The sequence below is a fragment of the Embiotoca jacksoni genome, unplaced genomic scaffold (assembly GCF_022577435.1).
Source record: "Embiotoca jacksoni isolate LCO1_2020_lvr unplaced genomic scaffold, fEmbJac1.0.p SCAF_51, whole genome shotgun sequence".
NCBI lineage: Eukaryota > Metazoa > Chordata > Actinopteri > Embiotocidae > Embiotoca > Embiotoca jacksoni.
This window is the reverse complement of record NW_027185405.1, coordinates 2,255,097-2,278,730: the sequence shown is the minus strand read 5'-3', so window position 1 is coordinate 2,278,730 and position 23,634 is coordinate 2,255,097. Positions and strand designations below refer to the sequence as shown.

At 44.9% G+C, this 23,634-nt stretch overlaps 3 protein-coding genes across 4 annotated transcripts; all 3 read left to right on the top strand.

Moving 5' to 3' along the window:
• Positions 1-334: 334 nt before the first annotated feature.
• LOC138212003 (endonuclease domain-containing 1 protein-like) lies at positions 335-4,157 on the top strand. Of its 2 annotated transcripts, none has more exons than XM_069172234.1 (3): positions 335-361; positions 2,530-2,874; positions 2,967-4,157. In XM_069172234.1, exons 2-3 carry the CDS (start codon positions 2,548-2,550, stop codon positions 3,666-3,668), a joined length of 1,029 nt encoding a protein of 342 aa, XP_069028335.1. In that variant the 5' UTR covers positions 335-361; positions 2,530-2,547; the 3' UTR covers positions 3,669-4,157. The 2 variants fall into 2 exon arrangements, with proteins under 2 accessions (XP_069028335.1, XP_069028333.1); XM_069172232.1 differs by lacking the exon at positions 335-361 and adding an exon at positions 1,119-2,166.
• A 1,494-nt stretch (positions 4,158-5,651) lies between these two features.
• On the top strand, positions 5,652-11,154 carry coro2ab (coronin 2Ab). The gene is given in 16 exon segments (XM_069172087.1): positions 5,652-5,768; positions 5,982-6,019; positions 7,029-7,112; positions 7,114-7,233; positions 7,471-7,587; positions 7,757-7,906; positions 8,112-8,312; positions 8,412-8,528; positions 8,625-8,729; positions 8,888-8,984; positions 9,451-9,566; positions 9,677-9,767; positions 9,848-10,008; positions 10,623-10,790; positions 10,889-10,957; positions 11,044-11,154. Coding segments are annotated over 15 exon segments (1,677 nt in total). The 5' UTR covers positions 5,652-5,768; positions 5,982-6,004; the 3' UTR covers positions 11,110-11,154.
• Positions 11,155-11,950: 796 nt separating this feature from the next.
• On the top strand, positions 11,951-22,547 carry LOC138211900 (arfaptin-1-like). Its single transcript, XM_069172081.1, has 8 exons — positions 11,951-12,148; positions 14,626-14,719; positions 16,752-16,848; positions 17,442-17,563; positions 17,665-17,886; positions 18,030-18,187; positions 18,303-18,477; positions 19,353-22,547. The coding sequence occupies exons 2-8, from the start codon at positions 14,645-14,647 to the stop codon at positions 19,506-19,508; spliced, it is 1,005 nt and encodes a 334-aa protein (XP_069028182.1). The 5' UTR covers positions 11,951-12,148; positions 14,626-14,644; the 3' UTR covers positions 19,509-22,547.
• Positions 22,548-23,634: the final 1,087 nt, after the last annotated feature.

Sequence of the window (23,634 nt, the reverse complement as noted above, 5' to 3'; positions counted from 1 at the left end):
GGTTAGCTGTGTGGACTGTCCGTGTGCTGTTTGACCAAGTCTAAATATTTGTGTCTTTTTTTTGTGTGTAATTTCACTGACAAATGTGGCTGCATATTCAGCAGAATAATATTAAAGAACAGTAGAAAGAAAACTAAATGATTTCACTGTCCTTCACCGTGTGGTATCTGCTGAGGAACTGTGTGACTGACTGCTGAGCTCAGCATTAGTTGGTAAAATGACACATCCGTCCTCAACTGCTGAATGTACAATAATATTCGTAACTTCTGCCACAACGTCCTTTCACATTTGAGGAAGTCTACGTCTAGTTTCCACAGATGGATCAACACAAAGACACAGTTTGAGATTCTCTGGAAAGGTGGTAAGTTGCTCTTTAAGATTATTCCCTGACTAATAATTCATGTTTATTTCTGTATATAGTAGTAACTGTATATATTATATAACTTATAAGTTTGATCAAATATAATGATTGTATTAAAATGAATAATGTGATACTCATTTCTATAGTGAAAACTCATATGTCATCTGAAGTCAAGAACTTAGTTTCAATATGCAGGCCTTTTATAGGTTATAGTTACTTTATTAATCCCCAAGGGGAAATGTTTTTGTTACAGCAGCATACAGGAAAGCAATAAAATAATAATAAAATAATAAAAAGCAATAAAATAACAGTAAAAAATATTAAATATAAAATGCACATTATATACAGTACAGTATATATATATATATACAAACAACCAAGAAACAGACAACGGTGTTATTGTTGTGTGATGGATTTTGCCAGAGGTGAGTTATTGTACAGTCTTATTGCGGTCGGCAGGAATGATCTCCTGTATCTGGAATGATCTCCTGTATCAGGAATGATCTCCTGTATCTGGAATGATCTCCTGTATCAGGAATGATCTCCTGTATCTGGAATGATCTCCTGTATCTGGAATGATCTCCTGTATCAGGAATGATCTCCTGTATCTGGAATGATCTCCTGTATCTGGAATGATCTCCTGTATCAGGAATGATCTCCTGTATCAGGAATGATCTCCTGTATCAGGAACGATCTCCTGTATCTGGAACGATCTCCTGTATCAGGAACGATCTCCTGTATCAGGAACGATCTCCTGTATCTGGAATGATCTCCTGTATCTGGAATGATCTCTTGTATCTGTCCTTGTGACAGCAGCTGGAGGAGTCTTTTGGAGAACGTCCTCCTCTGTCCCTGCAGCAGGTGGAGAGGGTGGTCAGGATTATCCAATATGGAAGTGTTAAAAGTATTTGGTCCAAACCGTATGATTTGAAATCTTTTGAAATGTCTATATGCGGCAGCGCAGAGCCAGAAAAGAGAGCATGTGATGGTTGGAGGGTTAGGGGAAGAAGGAGGAGGGACTGGCATCCCGGTGCCAGGAATCTCCATGGTAGAAGGATAAACTGCGGACCTCGTTGTGCTGAGGAAGGTCGCTGGAGGCGCCAGAGGAAAGGGGGCAGGAGGGTTGTACGTTGGCAGCCCGGTGGTGATGATGGGCGCTGTGGATGGATGAGAGAGGGGGAAAGAGGAAAGAAGACCTGGCAACCCGGTGCCAGAGTAGAGGGCAGAAGAAGGGGGGTGTTGAAGAACAGCAGTAGTATAGACTGATGGATCCAAGCCAGAAGGTGGGATGGAGTGCTGTGGAAATTAAAGAGAGGAAAAGAGAGTCGGCATCCCGGTGCTGCTGTGCAAAGGTGAGTTTATCTGGGGAGGTGGAGGGGGATGAGAGGTGACGCGCTGCAAAACCTGGCAACCTTTGTGCTTGGAGGTGCGTTGTGACGTCACTGTCGACGTTACGCCGGTGAGTTTTGCGTGGAGGTGCGTCTGTGTTTTGTGACTTTTGGAAAGTTGTGAGGAGTTGGGACAGTCTCACGTTGTTGTCGGAGCGGTGGTGAGGTATCCTCTTCTCTTTTAACTTTTATCTGACGGACTACGGTCCGGTCGGAGAACTTGGCCGGTGCGTCTTCGACGGGGGACCTGGCTGGACCGAGGGAGCGGTGGCGGCGGCTCGTGGGTAACCCTGGGGTTTTGGAGAGGGCAGCAGATCGAGGGCTTCCCTTGGCTGTATGGGTGGCCTGTGTGAAGGCAAAACAATCGTCGTCTTCGTCAGACGGGCTGAGGAACAGTAGATCCATGTTTGGGCCGAGGTAAGATCGTTTTTGTTTTTTCTGCGTGGTGTCTGGTTCCGGATGTAGAAAACGTGAACAGGCCGATGTTTAGAGTGGGTGGCCATTTCTAGGAATGTGGCCTGGAGTGGGGGAGTGGTTGAGGGGGGGGGGGGGGGGGGGGGGGGGGGGGGGGTTGAGGAGGGGGAGTGGTTGAGGGGGGGGGGGGGTTGAGGAGGGGGAGTGGTTGAGGGGGGAAGTGGGGGAGGCGGTCCTGCTCCTGAAATTCAGCTAAAACTTTATCTCCAATTAATTCCTTCCATTTACGTTCTTGTGCTTTTGGTTTGGTTTGAGCTACCGATTCCACCGATTTATGTTTGGTGTGTTTTTCTTGTCTGACCAAAGGACACGCTTTGTTTGACGATGACGTCCGTTACTGCCCTCCTCCTCCTCCTCCTCCTCCTCTTCCTCCTGTCCATCACTTCATCGTCAGCCGAGGTGGTGTACTCGTTGTCAGTCTGCGACAGCTTCTTTCTGGAGGGAACGCCGCCACAGATTCCAGGCATCTTGGAGGGAGGCAAAATCCTGAACCAGAACCAATACAAACCCATTTGTCAGACCTACAAGAACAAGAGAATGTTCCTGACGCTCTACGACATCAATAACAAGATCCCAGTGTTTTCTGCTTACAAGTACAGAGGAGAACAAGAACGAGGGAGACCCAAGAAAGGCTGGATGATCGAGCCACAGGTAGGCGTCATGTTGGACCCTTTTTATTTGATCTGTTTGGATCCACCTTTCTCTGCCCGCATCAGTAATCTGACCTTCCAGCTCTTTTACAGCTTGAGACTGAACGCGCCAACAAGAGCATGACGAGACAAGACAAACGGAAGACCTACGACCACCAGGCCGTCGACAACGATTACAAACACAATGGAATTTTCGACAGAGGCCACATCTTTCCAAGCTCTCACGCGTTCGACAAAGAGGAGAAACGGTCTACTTTCACGCTGACCAACATCGTTCCGCAGGCCGGCTCGTTCAACAAGGGAAGCTGGAACCGAATGGAGACGTGCATCAAGTGCGTCATGGACAGACACTGCCGGGACAGCAACGGTCATCACGAAGGCTTCGTGGTGACGGGAGCGCAGGCGAGCTCCGACGACACCCTCAACGACAAGGTCAACGTGCCCTCCAGGCTGTGGTCGGCATTCTGCTGCTACAGCGCCGACACGAAGACGTGGATGGCGAGCGCACACTGGGGCCACAACGTTCCCGATAGATCTAAGGACAAATACCTGCCGACTCGGACTCTGGCAGAACTCCACGACAAACTGGGGACGGCGGACTCGGAGTTCGAAGCGTTTCCTGGGACGCAGTGTCCTCTGCACACAACCGTCAGCGAGTTGTACCCGCAACACCACAACTGCCACTGCCCGCCTCGTCCGACCGCGTCCACATCCGGACCGTCGACCGCCGGCTCTTCCTCGCTTATCTGGGCCGCGCCCACGTGGCTCGCATACATGTATCACCGTGCGTACTGATGGACCGCTAAACGGTTGGATCAGTGGACGTTCTGTCTTGGTTTTGAAAACTATTAACAAATATGTGGTTGTAAAGGTCAAGACCGCAAAAACCCAACAATTCCACGACGAGCAGCAAGTGGGCAGAAAAAAACCAGAATTAGTCTCTGAGCCGGCCCGGTTTCGTTCCCTCTCGGGAGCCGGGCGGCTAACGGGCCCGTGTTGGGCTGGCGTGGGTCGTTTTCTAGAAACGCTGAGCCGCGATTTTAATTTCAGTGAGCTTTTTCTTTTCTCCAATGCAACGACGAGACTACAGATACATTACAGACGCCATCGTCACGAATGATTCTAATAATATACGATATACAATAATAACGGTCACTAATACTGATAGAACATGTTACGTCTGAAATTAGAAAGAAATTGGAAATTTCGAAACTTCTCAGACAAATTTATAACAATAGACATTATTATAAGTTCAATAATTTTGTATGCCTTGTCCTATATTTTAAATATATTTTATTAATGTATTGTCTTGTGTTTGATTGACCAGCATTTTATTTATTTTTCTTATTTTCAAATGACATTTCAGCATCTTTTTATATTTGTTTTTTATGTGAATCACTGCATATATTTCTTCTTAAAGTTTATTATTCTCATTCTTCTCTCCCAAAAAAAAGTGTTAAAAATGACATTAATGTTCGGAGCTGTGAGTGCGTGTGAATGCGTTTGAGTGCGTGTGAATGCGTTTGAATGCGTTTGAATGCGTTTGAGTGCGTTTGAGTGCGTGTGAATGCGTTTGAATGCGTTTGAATGCGTTTGAGTGCGTGTGAGTGCGTGTGAGTGCGTTTGAGTGCGTTTGAGTGCGTTTGAATGCGTTTGAGTGCGTGTGAATGCGTGTGAATGCGTTTGAGTGCGTTTGAGTGCGTTTGAGTGCGTTTGAATGCGTTTGAGTGCGTGTGAGTGCGTGTGAATGCGTTTGAGTGCGTTTGAATGCGTTTGAGTGCGTTTGAGTGCGTGTGAATGCGTGTGAATGCGTGTGAATGCGTGTGAGTGCGTGTGAATGCGTGTGAGTGCGTTTGAGTGCGTTTGAGTGCGTGTGAATGCGTTTGAATGCGTTTGAATGCGTGTGAATGCGTGTGAGTGCGTGTGAATGCGTTTGAGTGCGTTTGAATGCGTTTGAGTGCGTTTGAGTGCGTGTGAATGCGTGTGAATGCGTGTGAGTGCGTGTGAGTGCGTGTGAATGCGTTTGAGTGCGTTTGAATGCGTTTGAGTGCGTGTGAATGCGTGTGAATGCGTGTGAATGCGTGTGAGTGCGTGTGAATGCGTGTGAATGCGTTTGAGTGCGTTTGAGTGCGTTTGAGTGCGTGTGAATGCGTGTGAATGCGTGTGAGTGCGTGTGAATGCGTTTGAGTGCGTTTGAGTGCGTTTGAGTGCGTGTGAGTGCGTGTGAATGCGTTTGAATGCGTTTGAGTGCGTGTGAATGCGTGTGAGTGCGTGTGAATGCGTTTGAGTGCGTTTGAATGCGTTTGAGTGCGTTTGAGTGCGTGTGAATGCGTGTGAATGCGTGTGAGTGCGTGTGAATGCGTGTGAATGCGTTTGAGTGCGTTTGAGTGCGTTTGAGTGCGTTTGAGTGCGTGTGAATGCGTGTGAATGCGTGTGAGTGCGTGTGAATGCGTGTGAATGCGTTTGAGTGCGTTTGAGTGCGTGTGAGTGCGTGTGAATGCGTGTGAGTGCGTGTGAATGCGTTTGAATGCGTTTGAGTGCGTGTGAATGCGTTTGAATGCGTTTGAGTGCGTGTGAATGCGTGTGAATGCATTTGAATGCGTGTGAATGCGTTTGAATGCGTTTGAATGCGTGTGAATGCGTGTGAGTGCGTGTGAATGCGTGTGAGTGCGTTTGAATGCGTGTGAATGCATTTGAATGCGTGTGAATGCGTTTGAGTGCGTTTGAATGCGTGTGAATGCGTGTGAATGCGTTTGAATGCGTGTGAATGCGTGTGAATGCGTGTGTCAAGTGCGGCGGTCGTATCGGATTGTCGAGGAGGCGTTTGTGCGCGAGCAGCCGTGCATAAACAGCTCGGCTAATGTGGAAGCAGAGGCTGAACGTCATGGATCAGGAGTGAGCGCACACACACACACACACACACACACACACACACACACACACACACACACACAGCCAGCCTTCAGGTGGATGCTGTCAGAAGTCAGCAGGACTGCAGACACAGAAGTTTTATTTGCAGTGCTTTCGCAGGAAAAAAAATTGTTTTTAACATAGCAGTTGTCATGGTAACAGTATTATTATCGGTAACAGCATGAGTTTCGTTTGCAGGACGGGGACCCAGTGATTCCTTCATGACTGTATCAGAGGTAAGAGAACATCCTTTACATACATTTATATAATGTGTATATATATATATATTTTTTTTTTTTGTAATGTAACTTTAGTGATGATCAAGCCAACAGGAAGCGCTTCATTTATATTAATTTTGATAAAAGACCATAAAAACAATTCCCTGATAAAGAGTCATATGCGCTTCCTGTGATAATAATCCTGCTGCACATCACACAAATATGTGTTGGTCCTGCAGAGGGCGCCGAAGATGCTCGTGTGTATCGTCACTATTGTAACTGCTTGAGGTGGAGCAGTCACTTTACTCCCTGTGGTTCCCAACCTAGGGTTCGGGCCCCTCCAAAGGGTCCCTGGAACAATCTGAGGGGTCGAGGGATTGGTGGTAAAACTACGTTAATTGAAGTATTCCAGTGGAGTTTTTAGTAACATCACAAGGTGAAAATACTCAAAAGCATCAGAACTGTACGTCACTGCTATCAAGTAAAAGTACTTAGATTGATGCTTTTATCTTATTATCCCCCCTTTCTTCCTTTGTTCCTCTACTCTCCTGCAGTAAGGTGATCTTTTGCAGCTCCAGTAAAGGTCAAAGGTCAGGAGGAGGAAAGTGTCACAACAGGAAGTGTGTGTGCAGTTTATAAATAGTTAAAAGAGACAAAACGAGCCGTCCCGGACGATGGATTTATCTGTTTGTGTGTGTGTGTGAGAATAATTGGAAAGTTCAGTTATTGAAGAAATTGATTTATTATTGATAAGATTATAAAAGCCAATAATGACAGCTGATTGCATTATTGATTAGGTCAGATAATGCCACTGCTGAAGTTCCACAACACTATTATGAGATTATGTCGGTCTGATACACACACACACACACACACACACACACACACACACACACACACACACACACACACACACACTCTTTTTTTCCATCATCTTTTTCCATCTGATGATTCTTTGTTGACGTGAAGCCGCTGAAACAGTTGAACCCCCTCTGAGCGTCGTCCTCCGGTGCTTCCTGTCCTCCAGACGATGTCGTGGCGTTCGTCTTTCCGCTGCTCAAAGTTTCGCCACGTCTTCGGTAAGCCGTCCACGAAGGAGCACAGCTACGACGGGGGTGCCGATCACACGCGGTGTCCACGACAACCACTACTGCTCGACCAATCCCTGCTTCATCGCCGTGGTGACCGAGTGTGCCGGGGGCGGTTCCTTTCTGGTCCTGCCCATCCATCATGTATGAAGGCATTTTTTTAATTTTTCACTAGTTTCCTTCTTATAAACACAATAAAAGCAGAAATGAAGCTCTATTGAGCTTCAGAGGAGTCGGTAGGTCACCGACGCAGGCCAGCTGTTTCCTGTCTGGTATTCGTTTAGTTGGCTCCTCTTTTTCCTGTAAGAGTAAACTAACGCCGGCTAAATGTGAAGTGGCGGTGAGGCCTGAGAGGGTGAAATGGTTCTGGTGCTCTCTCAGACAGGCAGGGTGGACCCCCAGCACCCGAGGGTGTGCGGTCACGGCGGCCGAGTCCTGGACGTCAAGTGGAACCCGTTTGACGACCACTGCGTCGCCTCGTGCTCGGAGGACTGCACTGTACGCCGGTCACGGTCGTCTCTGTGTGTTTACCTTTATCGTTAAGATGCGAGCTCACGTCAGACCCGCGGCCGGACTCGGCCCGAGGTTACCTTTTGGAGTTGAATGCTGCAATATGTTTCTTTCACAACAACAGTACATTGAAATCGGCGTGTGTGCGTGTGTGAAGGTGAAGATCTGGGACGTCCCCGTCTGCGGCGTCCAACAGAACCTCACCAAGGCCAGGAAGACTCTGATTGGTCACTCCAGGAGGGTGGGGCTTATTGAGTGGCATCCGACCGCTGAGAACCTGCTGCTTAGCTCCGCCTACGACTACAAGGTCAGGCGCCTCATTGGTCAGTGCCAGTAGCTGTCACGGCATCACAACATTCAATTTAGTCCCAAAAAAAAAAGGGGTTTATTAAATCAGCACTTTTGTTTTTATATTGTTTATGAATTTTGTTCAGTTTTATAATTTACCTGAACAATCGTTATTATGTTTTCATATCAGAACGGCCGTGACTGCGTCTCTTCTCCTGCCTCAGGTCCTCCTCTGGGATGTGTCCCAGGCTGGTCCAGTAATCAGGCAGCCGGTCCGGGTGGTGCTGATGCCGCTCCACCACCGCTACCCGTCCGAGACGCTGCTGCTGTCGGCCAGCTTCAACAGCGACGGCAGCCGGCTGGCCGTCACGTCCAAAGACAGACGGGTTCGAGTCCTGGACCCGCGGACAGGAAGCATCTTACAGGTGTGTGGTTTTAAAAACATTTTTTTTAAATGAGTTCATTTTGCCTGACCGTGTGTCCTCATGCAAAAATGTGCAGCGATGTAACTTTCATCTGTGCAGGTGTCCAACAGTAAGTCGCACAGGGCCAACAAAGTTTTATACATCGGAGGCCTGAAGATGCTTCTGTCCACAGGAAGTTCGCCCTGGAACCACCGACAGATCGTCCTCTGGGACCCCGTAAGACAAACATCAGCCTCTTTTGAAACCTGTTGTTTATCACGACGAATCAACTCTTTGGTTACATTTGATGGTAAATTTAAACTGTTTCCGCAGGACGACTTGTCTGAACCGCTCCATGAAGAGGACCTGGACGGGTCTGCAGGAGTTCTCTTCCCGTTCTACGACCCGGACACGCACATGCTCTACCTGGCTGGAAAGGTCCATAAAACAAACACATATGTCCGGTCAGGCGTCTCTTCATGCAGTCGGTTGGGTTCGAACAGACTGAACCAATGTAGGACCAACCGCTTCAGACAAAATCCGTCTGAAACACACCGACAGTGAAGAGGTGTTTGTGTTTGTGTTTGTGTTTCCAGGGTGACGGAAACATCCGGTACTACGAGCTGAGCGCCGAGAAACCTTACGTCCACTTCCTGACAGAGTACAGGTCGCTGCTGCCACAGAAAGGACTCGGTCAGATCAGCAAACATCCACACACTCACACAACCCTGCGAGTTAGTCATTTCAGACACTGCTGAATAATTCAAATAATCTCAAAGCTTTTTTAAAAATAAATGTTTAAGTTGCTACGTAACGCCGAATGAGGTAAAACGAGGGACGTTGGTCTTACATACGTTTTTTTTCCCAATCTCAAAGAAACAAAGAAAGAAATCGCCGAAACTTCAAAGTGTAAGAAAAAGAGACTTCTCTTGGAAAGTAAAAATCCAAAACACAACTGCAGTTACCGCTTATCGCCACGTGTGTCGCCGAAGCAGAAATCTCTCCAGATCGTCGATTTAAAGTTTGTATCCTGATTAAAATGGATTTGGACCCTAAAACTCCCTGAAGACCCTAAAGAGACGTCGCTTCATGAACTCGTCAGCTGTATTAAGACTTACTGAAGTCTGACTGATGTCTCTGACCTCCGACCTCACTACAGGGGTGATGCCAAAGCGCGGCCTGGACGTGAGCGCCTGTGAGGTTTTCCGATTCTATCGTCTGATCGTGATCAAAGACCTGGTGGAGCCTCTGTCCATGATCGTACCGCGAAAAGAGGTCGGGAAGACGCATCCACCTCACTTTTCTTTATGTTGCAATCACTAAAGATGACGGCAGGAACAAAAGGACAGAAAGTCGTCTTACAGCGTTCAACTCTGTCCTCCCAGTCAGGAATCTTCCAAGAGGACCTGTACCCGATGACATCTGGAAACCAGGCGGCCATGACGGCTCAGGAGTGGCTGCTGGGGATCAACAGAGGTCAGTGGCCGACAGGTTCGTAATAGATATCCAGTTTTTCCCATCGTGGCTACCGACAGACTCTTACATCTCTCCACCAGGCCCAGTGCTGATGTCTCTGAAGCCGGGGACTCGAGTAGCCAACCCTTACCCAGAAACCCCGGCTGAGAAGGGGGTGGTGAGGCAGCGGAGCTCCCTCGGGCTCCCGGTGGGTCCAGCTGTGGGTGCGGTGACGATGGTACACATAAACTTTATGGAGGAGGTAAACGACTTTCTACGCTCTGAACTCACTTTCTGTGATTTATTTGTATGAATCAAAAATATTCATAATTAAAACTGCAAGCTGTGATATGTGACGCGGCCGTGGAGTTCATCAAGTCGGTCCGATAAATTCTGCAGGAGTTAGTTGAAGGTGCAACACGTGCAAAAAGCCAGAAATGGCCACTAAATTCAAAATGGCGGACTTCCTGTTGAGTTTAGCTCACGGTGCTGAAAGACTTTTTTCTAGATCTGGGTGTGACGCACGTGTTCACAGAATTTCGTTCATGTAGGTGAAAGCAGCCCTGAGATCTCATTTTAGGGGGCGCTAGCGAGCCGTTTTGTGACGTCTTCCAAAAAAAACTATAAAATACCAAATTCTCCACTCGGGCTGATTTCATTCGTTTTTGAACGAGTTAAAGCTGCCAAAGACGTAACCTCGACTGGATTTAACCTCGACTGGATTTAACCTCGACTGGATTTGACCTCTCAGGACCTGAATCTGCTTCGGTTGAACTTCCACTGAATTCTGATTTGGGGACGGATCTCTTCTCGTGAGCTCTTACTCTCTTTTTTTTACCTCCTGCGTGGTGGTTGTGCCGCTGCTCTCTTTCCGAGGCCTTCCTGGAGGAGCAGCTGGCCTACCAGGACGCCAAATACCCCCGAGACCTGAGCGATCTGTCGGGCTGGCAGCCGGACGAGACGCAGATCCCTCAGTGGACGTACGGCTGCACGCCGCACTGCTGTGAACCCGCCGAGCGGCCGCCGCCGCCGACCGAGAGCGAGGTCAGAGGGCGGTTCTTCTTCTTCTTCTTCTTCTTCTTCTTCTTCTTTTTTTATTTTCGCGTTCAGTTTCCCGCTTCATCCCGCTGTTTGTGTTTCAGCTCCTGCAGGCGTTTTACAGACAGCAAGACGAGATCAGAGGTCTGAGGGAAGAGCTTCACCACAAAGATGTGAGCACACCATCTGAACTTAAAATGGAAAGGCGGTGAAGAGTGAGATCCAACGTTTGAGTGACGTGTTGTTTCCTGTTCTGCAGGTGAGGATCGATCAGCTGGAGCTGGAGATCAGAAACAACAGAAACAACATGAGGGCCAGCTTCTGATTTCGACCGGTCAACCGCTGTTTTTAGAAATACTCCCCAATAAAACTCACTCACGTTGAGGTTTCTCCACCGTTGTCTTCTTTCAAAGTCGCACACCCAAAAAAACCCGGTATGTTTCAGAGGAAAGACAAGAAAAAGCTCAACCTCCCTGCAGGTTTCGGAAATAAACTGGAATTTGTATGTGAATCATTTTAAATGTTCGTCGCCGCCTCAAAGGGACATTTCAGATCGTAAGCTTGACACCATTTAATATAAAAAGATGGAAGTGATAGTGAATCACTGCAGTCACGTCAGATGTTTGCGTGTTTTTGACCTGCTGTTGGTTCATAACTGGATTTTTTGTTTTTGTTTTAATAACCAACGATTGTAAAAGAAAGAGGATCAACTAAAAACATAAGAAGACAACAACGGGGCGATTGGTTAATTAGCCCGTAGTTTACGTTAAAGCTCGCTTGTGTCCATTTTTAACGAGATAACAAGAAAACAGCCAAAGCAAACGCTACTTTGAATTTTTCCATAACTTATAAAATAATATTTAGTTTCGTTTACAAACTCATTATTTGACTTTTTGTCACAGAATTTGTAGCTATTGTAAATTTATTTTAATTTAAAAAAATATGGCGTTTTGAATGCCTTCCACGTGATTTTTTTATTGTTACTAAATGAAGACATTGAATGCAGGACTTATAACTGAGTATTTCAACACGGTCTTAATTCCAGTTTTACGTCATTCACAGCTGATCCTGTCTGACCGGCTGATATCACCGCCCCTCCGGGGAGCACAGGGGAGGAAAACAAACGCGCCTCCTCGCTCGGGGGAAAAAAAGAAAAACGTGCAGTAAACACTTCCGGGGATGTTTGACTTTTCTCGCTTTTGGCTTCACAACTTTTTAATCAGTCAAGTTTTCAGGTTGTGAATTTGAAATATGAGGAGTTGACGGCAGCGAGAAAAACAAGAAGGAGAAGAAGAAGGAGGAGGAGAAGGAGGAGGAGAAGGAGGAGGAAACAGGAAACAGGAGTTTGTTTGAAAGCTGTGAAGGTAAAATCTGCCTCCGCCCGTTTGTTTTCTATCCATGAGAATAAAAACCATTTCATCTGTTTTTTACTCTCCGTTTCGTCACTTTACGACGTGTTGAAATGTAGAAACCGAGTTCCGGCGTGCAGAACAAACATGAAATGAAACAGCCCTGGATGTTATTGTCTGCCAGGTGTTCCTAATAAACTGGCAACCGAGTGCCGATTCAGACATATGAAGGAAAATAAGACTAAAATACACCAATTAAAGGCAAATAAATGAACTGTAATGTCTCAAACAGGCCAGAATGAGCTTCTTAACAGCGTTAATTCAGTTTAAATGACAGATTATTTTCTGTATTTAATGCAGCACTTTGTGCATTTAACGTCACATTGTGTTTTTATTGTAATTACAGCTGTTAAATCTGGATTATTGTACGCCCGTCCATTTTATTCAACGTTGTATTAGTATTTTAAAGCGTTTAATCGATTGGTCGAATCAATGAAGTGCAAACAAAACAAGAAGTGTTTTAGATTCGAGATTCTTCCAGTGAACTCTTTGGATTGTGAACATGAACACTGTCATTAACTTTTTGTAATTTTATTCCAGCCACATGCACCTCGTACTTTGTTCATCCTCCTTTAAATAAAACGTATATTAAAATAATTCACACAAAAAAACTTTAAAGAAATGTAGAAAATAAAAGAATAAGGGTGTAAGCTGTTGAATACAAACGTGCAGTTTTATGCAAAAAGAAGCAGGAAGCAGCGATATCTGATGTTTAAGTGAACTGCACATTTACATTAGAGATGAAATAGATAGTAAATAGTGGCGGAGCAGGTGGGATGATACAGATGGTGCCATCTTTACCTGTCACTCACTTTATTTATACAATTTCAGACCAACGTTTCTCAGATTAAACAAGTGCACAAGGGAAGTTCATCTTCCCCTTACTAAGCAGAAGTACAGGTAACTCCATATCTAGTGGAAGTATTATGTGCATATATATATATATAAACATATATATATATATATGGTTCTCGTTGTGCAGAGTTTATTTTTTACTTTAAACGTTGGGACATGCCACATTGAAAATTGTAACTTCATTTTTGGGGGTTTTGTGAGGTCAAAGGTCGCCCTTTCTTCGACAAGCATTGTCCCATCACACCCTTAAGATGAGGCGTCTGCACTTTGCACTTATTGGAGATAAAGTTTTAGGCGTGGAAATCGTATCGCCCGTCCTCTGTTGCAACGTCTCAGCAAGGCCGAGTGACTCAACGGTTCCATAAAGAGTGAATTATTCAACTGGGTTTTATTTATTGTGCAAAAATCACCACATCAAAACGAAACCGGGACTTTTATTTTGGCGATCCCTCCGACCTGCTGCTCTTTTCTCTCTCCGCTCACTCCACCCGGGCCGCCGGTCACCTCGGAGCCTGGTTCTGACGGAGTCTGGTTCTGACGGAGCCTGGTTCTGACGGAGCCTGGTAGAGTCTGGCTCTAACAGGGTCTGGTTCTGACGGAGCCTGGTTCTAACGGAGTCTGGTTCTAACGGAGTCTGGCTCTAACGGAGCCTGGTTCTAACGGAGTCTGGTAGAGTCTGGCTCTAACGGAGCCTGGTTCTGACGGAGCCTGGTTCTAACGGAGTCTGGTAGAGTCTGGTTCTAACGGAGCCTGGTTCTGACGGAGCCTGGTTCTGACGGAGCCTGGTTCTAACGGAGTCTGGTTCTAACGGAGTCTGGTAGAGTCTGGCTCTAACAGAGTCTGGTTCTGATGGAGTCTGGCTCTAACGGAGCCTGGTTCTAACGGAGCCTGGTTCTGACGGAGCCTGGTTCTAACGGAGTCTGGTTCTAACGGAGTCTGGTTCTGACGGAGCCTGGTTCTAACGGAGTCTGGTAGAGTCTGGCTCTAACGGAGCCTGGTTCTAACGGAGTCTGGTTCTGATGGAGTCTGGTTCTAACGGAGTCTGGTAGAGTCTGGCTCTAACGGAGCCTGGTTCTGACGGAGCCTGGTTCTAACGGAGTCTGGTTCTGATGGAGTCTGGTTCTGACGGAGGCTTTTTTTTTTTTTTTTTTTTTTTTTTTTTTTTTTTTTTTTTTTTTTTTTTTTTTTTTTTTTTTCTTTCTTACTGTTAAAAACAAAGATGAGCTGAGATAACTTTTTTTTTTTTTTTGGGGGGGGGGGGGGGGTATTTGTTTCTGTATAAATTGAATTGAATTGCAGTGGACGATTGTGACCACTAGATGGAGACAGACGACCGAACATGAGTGGTCGTGAGGGTGCGAAGCGTTTGAGTTGATTTGATTTTTGACTTTATTGATCCCACAGTGGGGACATTCGGTCGTCATAGCAGCATAGAAAGAATAAAAAGGTGAAAACACAATATGAATAAATACACACATTCATCACAGAAGATTTAAACTGCTTTAATTTGGCTTTATTGAACGCAGGGTTAGGGTCATCCAATAAGACTCAATTTGAATGTTTTCTCTTTGGTCCAGACGAAGAGGACCGAGGAGGATGGAGGTGGCGGTGCAGAGAGGCGGAGTCAGCGTTTCGGCGTCCGGCGTCGTATCGGAGGAAACTCCTCCGGCGGTGAGACGGCATGAAAACTTCTTCTTACTGTCCAGCTCTGATGTTTCTGATCTCCACTCAACGTGTACATTTAGACCAAAAGCCTCTCTGTCGCTCCCCGGTGGCTGGTTGCCGTATTGCTTACTCATGCAATCATCCAATCAGCCAACGCCGAGTGTTTTTTTGTTTTTTTTATGCCGCTGATCTCGTCAGACTTTCATCACAAACGAAAGAAAAAAACAGCTCCAGTGAGGGAACACCTTGTTGACGAGAGAGGTCAGAGGTCAGAGGTCGAGGTGGTTGGAGCTGACAAGAGAAGCTATACGGTATCTCAGATGGTGGAATTAACCCTCGTCAGTAAGTATTTAGAGTTATCGAGTGTCGATTGATTCAAGACGTCGACTCGAAGCCTCGTTTTTGATCCGCTCCTGTTTGCCCCGTTAAAATTACGGCATCTTTACGAGCTCAAATCTTTGTTCGCAAAATAAAAGCCTTTTTATAATACGAGGCTTTTATTGTGAAACGTTTTGCAGGAACCTGTTGAGAACACTTCCGATGAATAACCCAGACGCTAGCGTATATTTGTCTTCCTTAAATGAAAGCGATTTTTAAGATATTTCGTCCACGGTTTTGGAACTTTTTCATCGCACCTTGTAAATAAAAGAGGATGTAATCGAAGAAAAAAAAATTTGATATGTAAATACAGAGAGATCAAATTAAAACAAACAAATAAAAGTATTAAAACAAACAAGTAAAAGTATTCAAACGGTGGTGGAGCCGCGACTGCAGAATAAAACTGTGTTGTTGTTGTTGTTTTTGTTTTTTTGAAGAGTTTTTGGGTGGATTTTCTCTTTAAGAGCTCGTCGTAGAAACCAGGAAGCGTCTCCGACCTTTGGAAAGAGCGAAGGTGGTCTCCGGCAGGTCGCTCTGCGTCACTGCATGCATCGCTGTCTCTTTGATGAGACGCAGCACCTCCGAGTTCATTTCCTCCGGCCCACCGAGTCCTCCACAGTATGTGTGTGTGTGTGTTTGTCTGTCTCTGTGAGGACCTGTGTGAGTGTTGCAGACTTCGGTAGTGAGGACATTTGGACCGGTCCTCTCTTCGGGACACACTCGGGGCCTGTTTGGGGGCCCAGACCCGGTTTTCGGGGTCCGGGTTTGGGTTGCCGTGTGCGCGTGATGTCATCGCTGGTCCTCACAGAAGACACGAACGTGCGTTTCGTTCCCTCCCGTCCACATCGGGTGACTGTTTCCTGTCTCGAGCGCTCCAGTGACCTCTGACCTCTCTCGCCCGACGCCGATCGCAGCAGGGAGCCGCGATCTCCGCGGTGACCTGGCAACCTTTTGATCTGATTGGCCCCCGTGAGCTTGCGGTTCCCACGGTGATCCTTCCATACATTGTCACGGTTGCCTTGATTCCTGACCCTTGACCTCTTTACTGTCGGGTATCACTGATGTTTATGGAGCTGAGACTCGTGCTGCGTTCAAGAACTGCTGGAAATTTGAGGAATCATGCAGCTTTTTTTCTCATCCTTCAGACTTTTTCACATCCAGTTTAAAACTAAATTCAAGTGTCGAGTCTCAGCTCAATTTTTACGAACTGTGTGTGAGATCAGACCTTTAGATTCAATGAGTGCAGAGTTTACGTGTTCGAGTGTAGAAGCTGTTTTTAAGGTGTGAACCATAAACTGTATATAAAAGTGGACGTAGTTTCCGGGTCTGAAAAATGAGATCAGTACAGAAGTGCCATAAACTGCAATACCACCAAGTGCCACTAGGTGCTGTCAATAATAATATTAAGTCAATAATTTTGCTTGCTAAAGTCACTCCTTCTTATTAGTTTTCTGGAGGTCCATCTGAAAATAATCCCTCATTCATTAGAAAAGAAGATTCAAGAAGACCTGTTTTTGGGGGCGTGTCTGTTTGATTGACAGGCCTGTGGTGCTGTCTGCCTTCCACCTCCATTTCTGGACGACTTTAAAACCAACCTGCAGGAACTTGAAGCAGCATTTTCAACCGTGAACTTTTTCACCTACGCTGACGTTCTTTACAGGAAGGAAACAGCAACTGTAACCACAGAGACGATGACGTCACCGCCGGTCCGGCTGAAGCAACGGCAGCGGTCGCCACGGAAATGCCGCAAAGCAAAGGTAAAGGTCGTAATATCATCTTGATTTTCCTTTTTCGCAGTTTACGGCTTCAGGATCCGCTGGCGTTTTTACTTTGAGATGATCCAAACTTTAGATTAGAACCTGCAGCGATGAGTCGATTCATGGATCTGTTGGTCGACAGGAAAGTTTGCATGTTGAGTTTTATATGTATATTTATATAAAAGACCAGAAAAAAAACACCAAAATTCTGGTTCCAGCTTCTCCAGTGTGTCTCTTCTGCTGCTTTCTGTAATCTTCTATGAATAAATTCATTGTATACTAAAATTTTTAAGCTTGGGACATTTGCACGCGTCACTTGATTCAGAGAAAAATGCAACTTTATAAACCTAAAAATGTTATAGATAAAACGCCGAATTGATAAAATTTTCAACAGTTTACTCAATTATAAAATAACTATTAGTTGCAGCTCAAAATTCATTTATCTTTGACTATATTTGAATATCAATAAAATAATGAATGAATCTTCACCGTGATGGCTTTGTGTTTCCATTATCAGACAGTCAAGTAAATAAATTTGACTTCTCTGATGGTATTTTATTCAAACTTGCATCCACGTTGACCTTTGACCCCAGCTCCTGACCACCCAGCGACTCCACGGACTCCAAAGACCGGACCTGTGGTTGTTCAAGGCAACAAGAACCTGGCCGGCGAGAAACTGCAGAGTGTCCGCAAGTGGAGCATCACCGCATATAAGGTGGGCGGAGTCTAACTGCACTTTCTGTTTCCATTCCCGCGGAGCAGATATAATCAATAATTATCGGTCCGATCGGGAATCGCACTCGTTCTCCCCCGCAGTGCACCCGGCAGGCGCTGTCGGAGAAGCTCGGCCGCGGATCTCGTACGGTGGATCTGGACCTGGAGCCTCGACTCGAGCTGCTCAAAGACGACCGGCAGCGCTACGATCACGTGACCAAGCTGGCTCAGACGCTGGCCAATCAGCTCGCTCAGTTCACGGTTACCCAGAAGACCCTGGGAGACGCCTTCGCCGAGCTCAGCCTCAAAACACCGACGTTGCACGTGAGCCTTGGGAAAATATTGGGTGCCAAAAAAACAGCTAACTCGAATATGGAATAGTGTTTTTCTGGGAATGCCCGTCGCTAGCGGAGAGTAGACGCGTTAAAGCGTTTAAATCAACCGATGTTGTGTGATTTGTGCGTCAGGTGGAGTTCGGCGTGAACGCGGAGGCCCAGAGGTTTCTGTCGAAGAGCGGCGAGACTCTGACGACGGCCGTCACCACCTTCACGTCCGACATGAACACTCTGGTCAACAAAACCATCGAGGACACCATGTCCAGCGCCAAGCAGTACGAGGCTGCCAGGTGGGTGGAGAACGCACGCCTCTGACTACTTTCAGGAGGACTAATTTGCTATGAATTCTGGGTAAATTAAGCCATCTCACCGTAGATGACCATTGTCACTTCCCTACACTTCCAGGATCGAGTATGATGCGTACCGAGTCGACCTGGAGGAGCTGAACCTGGGGCCCCGGGATGCCGTCACCCTGCCCAAACTGGAGCTGGCCCAGAAGAACTTCCAGAGCCAGAGGGAACGGTACCAGAAGAGCCGAGACGACCTGTCCGTCAAAGTCAAGCTGCTGGACGAGAACAAGGTGAGAAGAGTTTATTTTAGAAAACTTGGATACGAAGAAACGTTCACGAGTCTTTTAACGGTCACGTAACGGTTGGTTCTGTCACCATCCCACCATATTATTATTTTTTATGTCTTCTCATTATTTGTGTGCCAGTTTTTCCAAACCAGTCAAACCTTTTTTTTTCAAGCTGTATTTGCACATTTTTAGCTTGTATTGAAGAATCTACATTAGAGAGATGACCAAAGATGTGCAAAGAAAAAGGTTCAAGTAAAACTCGTACCACAAAAGCATCCCATAAAGTCTCCCTCTCTTTTTGTTTTCATTTTTACTTGGTATTTTTTTATTTTTTCCCCTCAAAGTTTTGCCACTTCCGCTGCAAAATTTAAGCTGTTGAAAGTGGAACAAGACGAGGAGGGCCGTGACCGGAAGGCCTTATTTTTCATCTGTCCCATTCTTCTCTAATATCTCAGGAACATCTCGAGGGAATGTCTTCAAATTTGGCACAAACATGCACTTGGTCCTGAGGATGAACTCAATAGAAGTTGAGGGTCAGAGGTCACTCTGACATCACGTCCGCCCCATTCTCGTGAACAGTGTCTTGAGGGAATTTCCTAAATTCTCAAACACGACTGAATTGGTGACACTAATCTTGAAACTGTGTTTAGAATCTATGCTGTTGGATTTTAAAATCTGTAGCTGCTTTTGCAGCAACATCCATATTTGAAGCATCAAAAACAGTATTGGGAGTTTTATTCCCAACCCTACATGTCACTGTTTAGTAGCATCTGAGGTATTGTACATAAAGGAGTGTGCTCAATCTAAGATATAAAGTGACATAAGAGTTATAAATGCGAGCCAGTACGAACTTGACTGATTACTTTCCATCTCTGCAGGTGAAAGTTCTCCGGAACCAGTTATGGCTGCTCCACAGCGCCGTCGCGGCTCACAGTTTGTCCTGTCAGCATTTCCTAGAGCAGAACATTCAACAAGCTGGCGAAAACCTCGGCGACCCCAGCGTGGGCCCCCCCTCCTGGCTGGAGGAAAGTTGACGCAACAAAGAGACGACAAAGATTCATCGCATGGCAGGTGGACAGATGTGAGTGCGGAGGAGCTTGTGGGATTGAAGGATGCTGTGTGAGGGAACGTTTGGGAGTAGAAGTGTTCGGATGGATGTGAAATTGGGAATACTTTGGTAGGTAGGTTATTTCTACTGGAGTGGAATTACATTTTCTAGATTTGGGATGGATTTCCAGCAGACCGGGTGATTAATTGCTGCAGGAATTGGGAGTTAAAATAATTATATCGGATATCTGGAAAGGTCTCAACATGTGGTGGGACTGCAAAAAAAAGTCTTGAAAATGATTCTGAAATTATATTTAGGAGATTATCTCTCTGTCTTCACCCTACGTATATTCGCAGACAATGCAGTACTGTTAAAGAGAAACACAAACACATGCACCCCTTCTGGCTTCCTTTCCTCTGTCTCAGTGTTGGGGACTAAACCCATCTAATCCTCTGCGAAGCACTAAGCCTTTCTTTGAACTTTAAAAAAAAAAAACAGCCGCTGCTGTCGGAAACTCACGGCGACTCAAAGTGCCTCAACACTCCTTGAAAACAGCGTCACAGCCGATAAGCGCTGCTACAGTCCTCAGCAGCTCCGGTTGGCTGCTCGACCTCTCGTCTCTCATTGTTTTATTTGCAAAGAAAACTTCTAGACGAGCAGCTTGTGGTTTTTTTTAGTCAGCACCGACCATCACTAACACCAGAATATATCAGCTGGAGATAAATGGAGTTAAAACTTGATTTGTTAAAACATCAAAATGAATCGGCCAAGAAAAAGTACAGATCTCAGTTGAGTTTTTGAGTTTGAGTCATTTTAAGCTTGTCTTATTGGCTGCTCGTCATTTCCTTCTCCGATTTACATCACAAGCAGCTCAACAACCTTGTAGAGACCAATCATTTGCATCAGATGTTGCTGAACGTCGACGATGCAAGCCGGTTCATTGGTTATCAAAAGTTGGTCGTCGTCATTCTTTCAGACAATATTTCATCAGGAGACAAAGTTTTGGAGCCTTTTTTTCAAGCTACACCTTGATGAAAGATTTGGACATTTGATGAACGACCTCCTGTAAACTCAACTAGCGGGGAACCAGCATTGACTTACTGAGACCAATAATTTTCTGCAAGCTAATAATGTGTCAATGTGTTGTTAAGGCCGGGTTGGTTGTCTTTTCAATCGTAGCCAAGGTTTTATATTTTGAGCCACTGTGTCCTGTCAAACGCTTCTGGACATCATCACGGCTGCACTCCTCAAAGAAGATGCTTTTGATTAATGGTGAACTGTATTTTGTTAAAGAACGACTTGTATTGTCAGCTGTTCTCTTTACATGGTTTACATCAAAAAAATGTGTCATTGCTACGAACCCAAAAAAGAATACCACTATGTCGATGATGTTGCCTCATTCACAGGTAAAAAACGGTTGGTTGTAGCAACAGTTAATCACCAGCTGAAGCTTTAGTATTTATTTACTGTCTGTCGAATCAAACGCTCTATTGTCATCAGTTTTTTTTTTAACCCCAACCGACGACAAGCTGCACACATACGACTTCAACAGAACTCAAATTGCGTCCATCACAGGAACTCATATACACACTCCAGTTGATAAATGGCTTCCTCGTTTTAACATTGTCATCAGCCACTTGCAAAAAGACCTTAAGAAGTTTTACTATTAATTATTTGAAAGGCTACTTTATCATTATTGTGTTAGCCATGATTAAAGTTTGAAACCAAAGGCCTACAATTATATACTTCGCAGATCCCTTCAGCTTTGAAATACGAAGTCTGTAAAGTTATATTCAGTTTGGTTGGAATTACTAAATACATTTGCTGCTTCCTTGTTTACCTTTTCCAATTGGGACCATTCATTTAGTGACTTTTTAGTGGACAAAATAACAGTAAAAGGTTCTTTTAAAATAATGGGGCAAAAGTTCAATTAGCTTCCATCATAATATGGGCTGTTTCTGTTATTTTGTCCACGTACTGTATCTTCTCGCACTCTTTGCACTCTATTCAAAGCATAATCTGCCTTCTCATGATGTTGTGAGATGAAATGTTCTTTCATGACTCCAAATGTCTTTTTTGACATGTATGAACGTTTTTGTTTTTGTGTGTATCAGTATACCTCAACAACAGCACCAACTATGCAACTATGACTGTGGACGTTTTTGTGCAATAATGACCCAAACACCTTCTTGCCTTTTAAAACATTAAACGTACACCACCAAAATAAAATTTGGCCTTTAGAAAGGGAAATTTACGCTCAAGTTAAAAACGTCAAACTGTTGTTGTGACCTCAAGGTTCGACATCTCCAAGAATTTTGTCATTTTTGTCATCCCGAGATCCACTTACGATCTTTTCTTCCTGAGTTTTCAGCTGCATCGGGAACGTCTTGGATGGATGTAGTTTCGGTAACCAAAGCAAATTCAAAGCGACATCTTACGAGCAACCTCCATGTCAGTTCTAGGAAAACTGGGATGCGGTTGAAAGCTCTGGTGAAAAATCAAATAAGTTGACCTTGAATGGATTTTTCTTGATGGGTGGGCTGTTGAAGATTAGAACAATTACTTTATAAATGTTAGAGTTTTGATCACTAGAAAAAGATCAACCGCAGTCTTTCTTAAATATGTTGAAGCTGCCGGACTTTTACAAGTTTTTATAAAAAAAACAACAAAAACAACTTAATATAAAATGTGTTCTGTGCAGTTAACTGTAAAGGAATAGTTCGGGGTTTTTTCGGCAGGTGAATGAATGTTTTTTTTTCCCAGTAGCATCAGGGTTGGTTTTCCGCTGTTTCTCCTCCAATAGACTGATGACCAGTCAGCTTTTTTTTTCTCAGGTGCTTGTTGCAAAAATAAAATCCTCTTAGAATCAGACTGCCAAAACCTGAATAAGTCTCAAGCCAGCCTGTAGTCCACGTCTACCCGCAGGACTAAAGTAAAGTGTTGTAGACGCCAAATGAGGACCAAATGTGCATAAATACCAAATTGTTTTGAATCTTGTTTGTCAAATCTACCAATAAAAACAACTGAGTGCAAAAATAGGACAGATGTTTACTTTGTGAGTTTCTGCTTATTGCCTCATTTTGAATTCTATTGGTTTTAGTTTCATTTGTGTTTTTCATCATTTCTTTTTCTCCCATCAGATTTCAGGTTCTTTCCACAGTTTGGTGTTTACCTCCTCCCCCTGACGCTGGTTTTTCCACTCCTTCCTTGAAACGTGTCCTGTTGTGACGAGTTCTTGCAGAACAGGGTTGAGTTCTCTTTCTGAAAAATCGTACCACAAAACCTTCAGTTTGTTATCAAGAGATGTTATTTTCTTTGTTCACAGACAGAAAGGTTTTTGTTGAAGAAAGTTGTTGATTTGAGGGGTTAAATTACACTTTTCAAAGGTTTTAAATGACTTTAGCATTTTCTTTCTGGCTGCGGGAGGTAATGATGGTTCTGTGCATTGGTCATCGCTTTTGAGAGAAATATTTCAACATATTAATTAGATTGCCATGAAATCAAACACAAGGAGAGAGTGCTAACCGCTCAGGTTTTTAGTATTTTTTTTAATTCCCTTTAGAGAAAACGATGGTTCCCCCTATAAACTGGGCCTCGCAGAGCTGCCAGTTGTAATTTGTCCTAAATTTCATCTTCTATCTTGACTTTTATGCTGCAAAATTAGATTTAAGGGGACATTTTGTTCAGTTCTTGCATTGCATTGTGGGTCGACATTAACTGCAATTCAACATTAAAAAACAAACACCGAAACGATCCTGGAAACATCTGGTTTTCCAGGTGTGGACGCTCTACAGACTCGCAGCAGAACGGATTAACATGCAGAGGAAGTGTTTCTGTCTTTAAATGGAGGGATTCAGAGTCTGGTCTGTTTGTGCTGCTGTTGATCTGATTGCTTTAAAGAGAGGCAATTATTCACCCGGCAACACCAACACAAACCGGACTCTGCTGTTTTGTCTGTGTGAATGTGTTCTCTTGCATCCAGGCTCGTTTCCCCCCCAAACATCAGAATAGACTTCCTGGTAACAAAGACTCGCTCTCTTCTGCTTTAGGAAGAGGATTTGTATTTTTTTAATGGTTCATCTTTGGACCGAAGCGAAGTGTTGATTAACTTG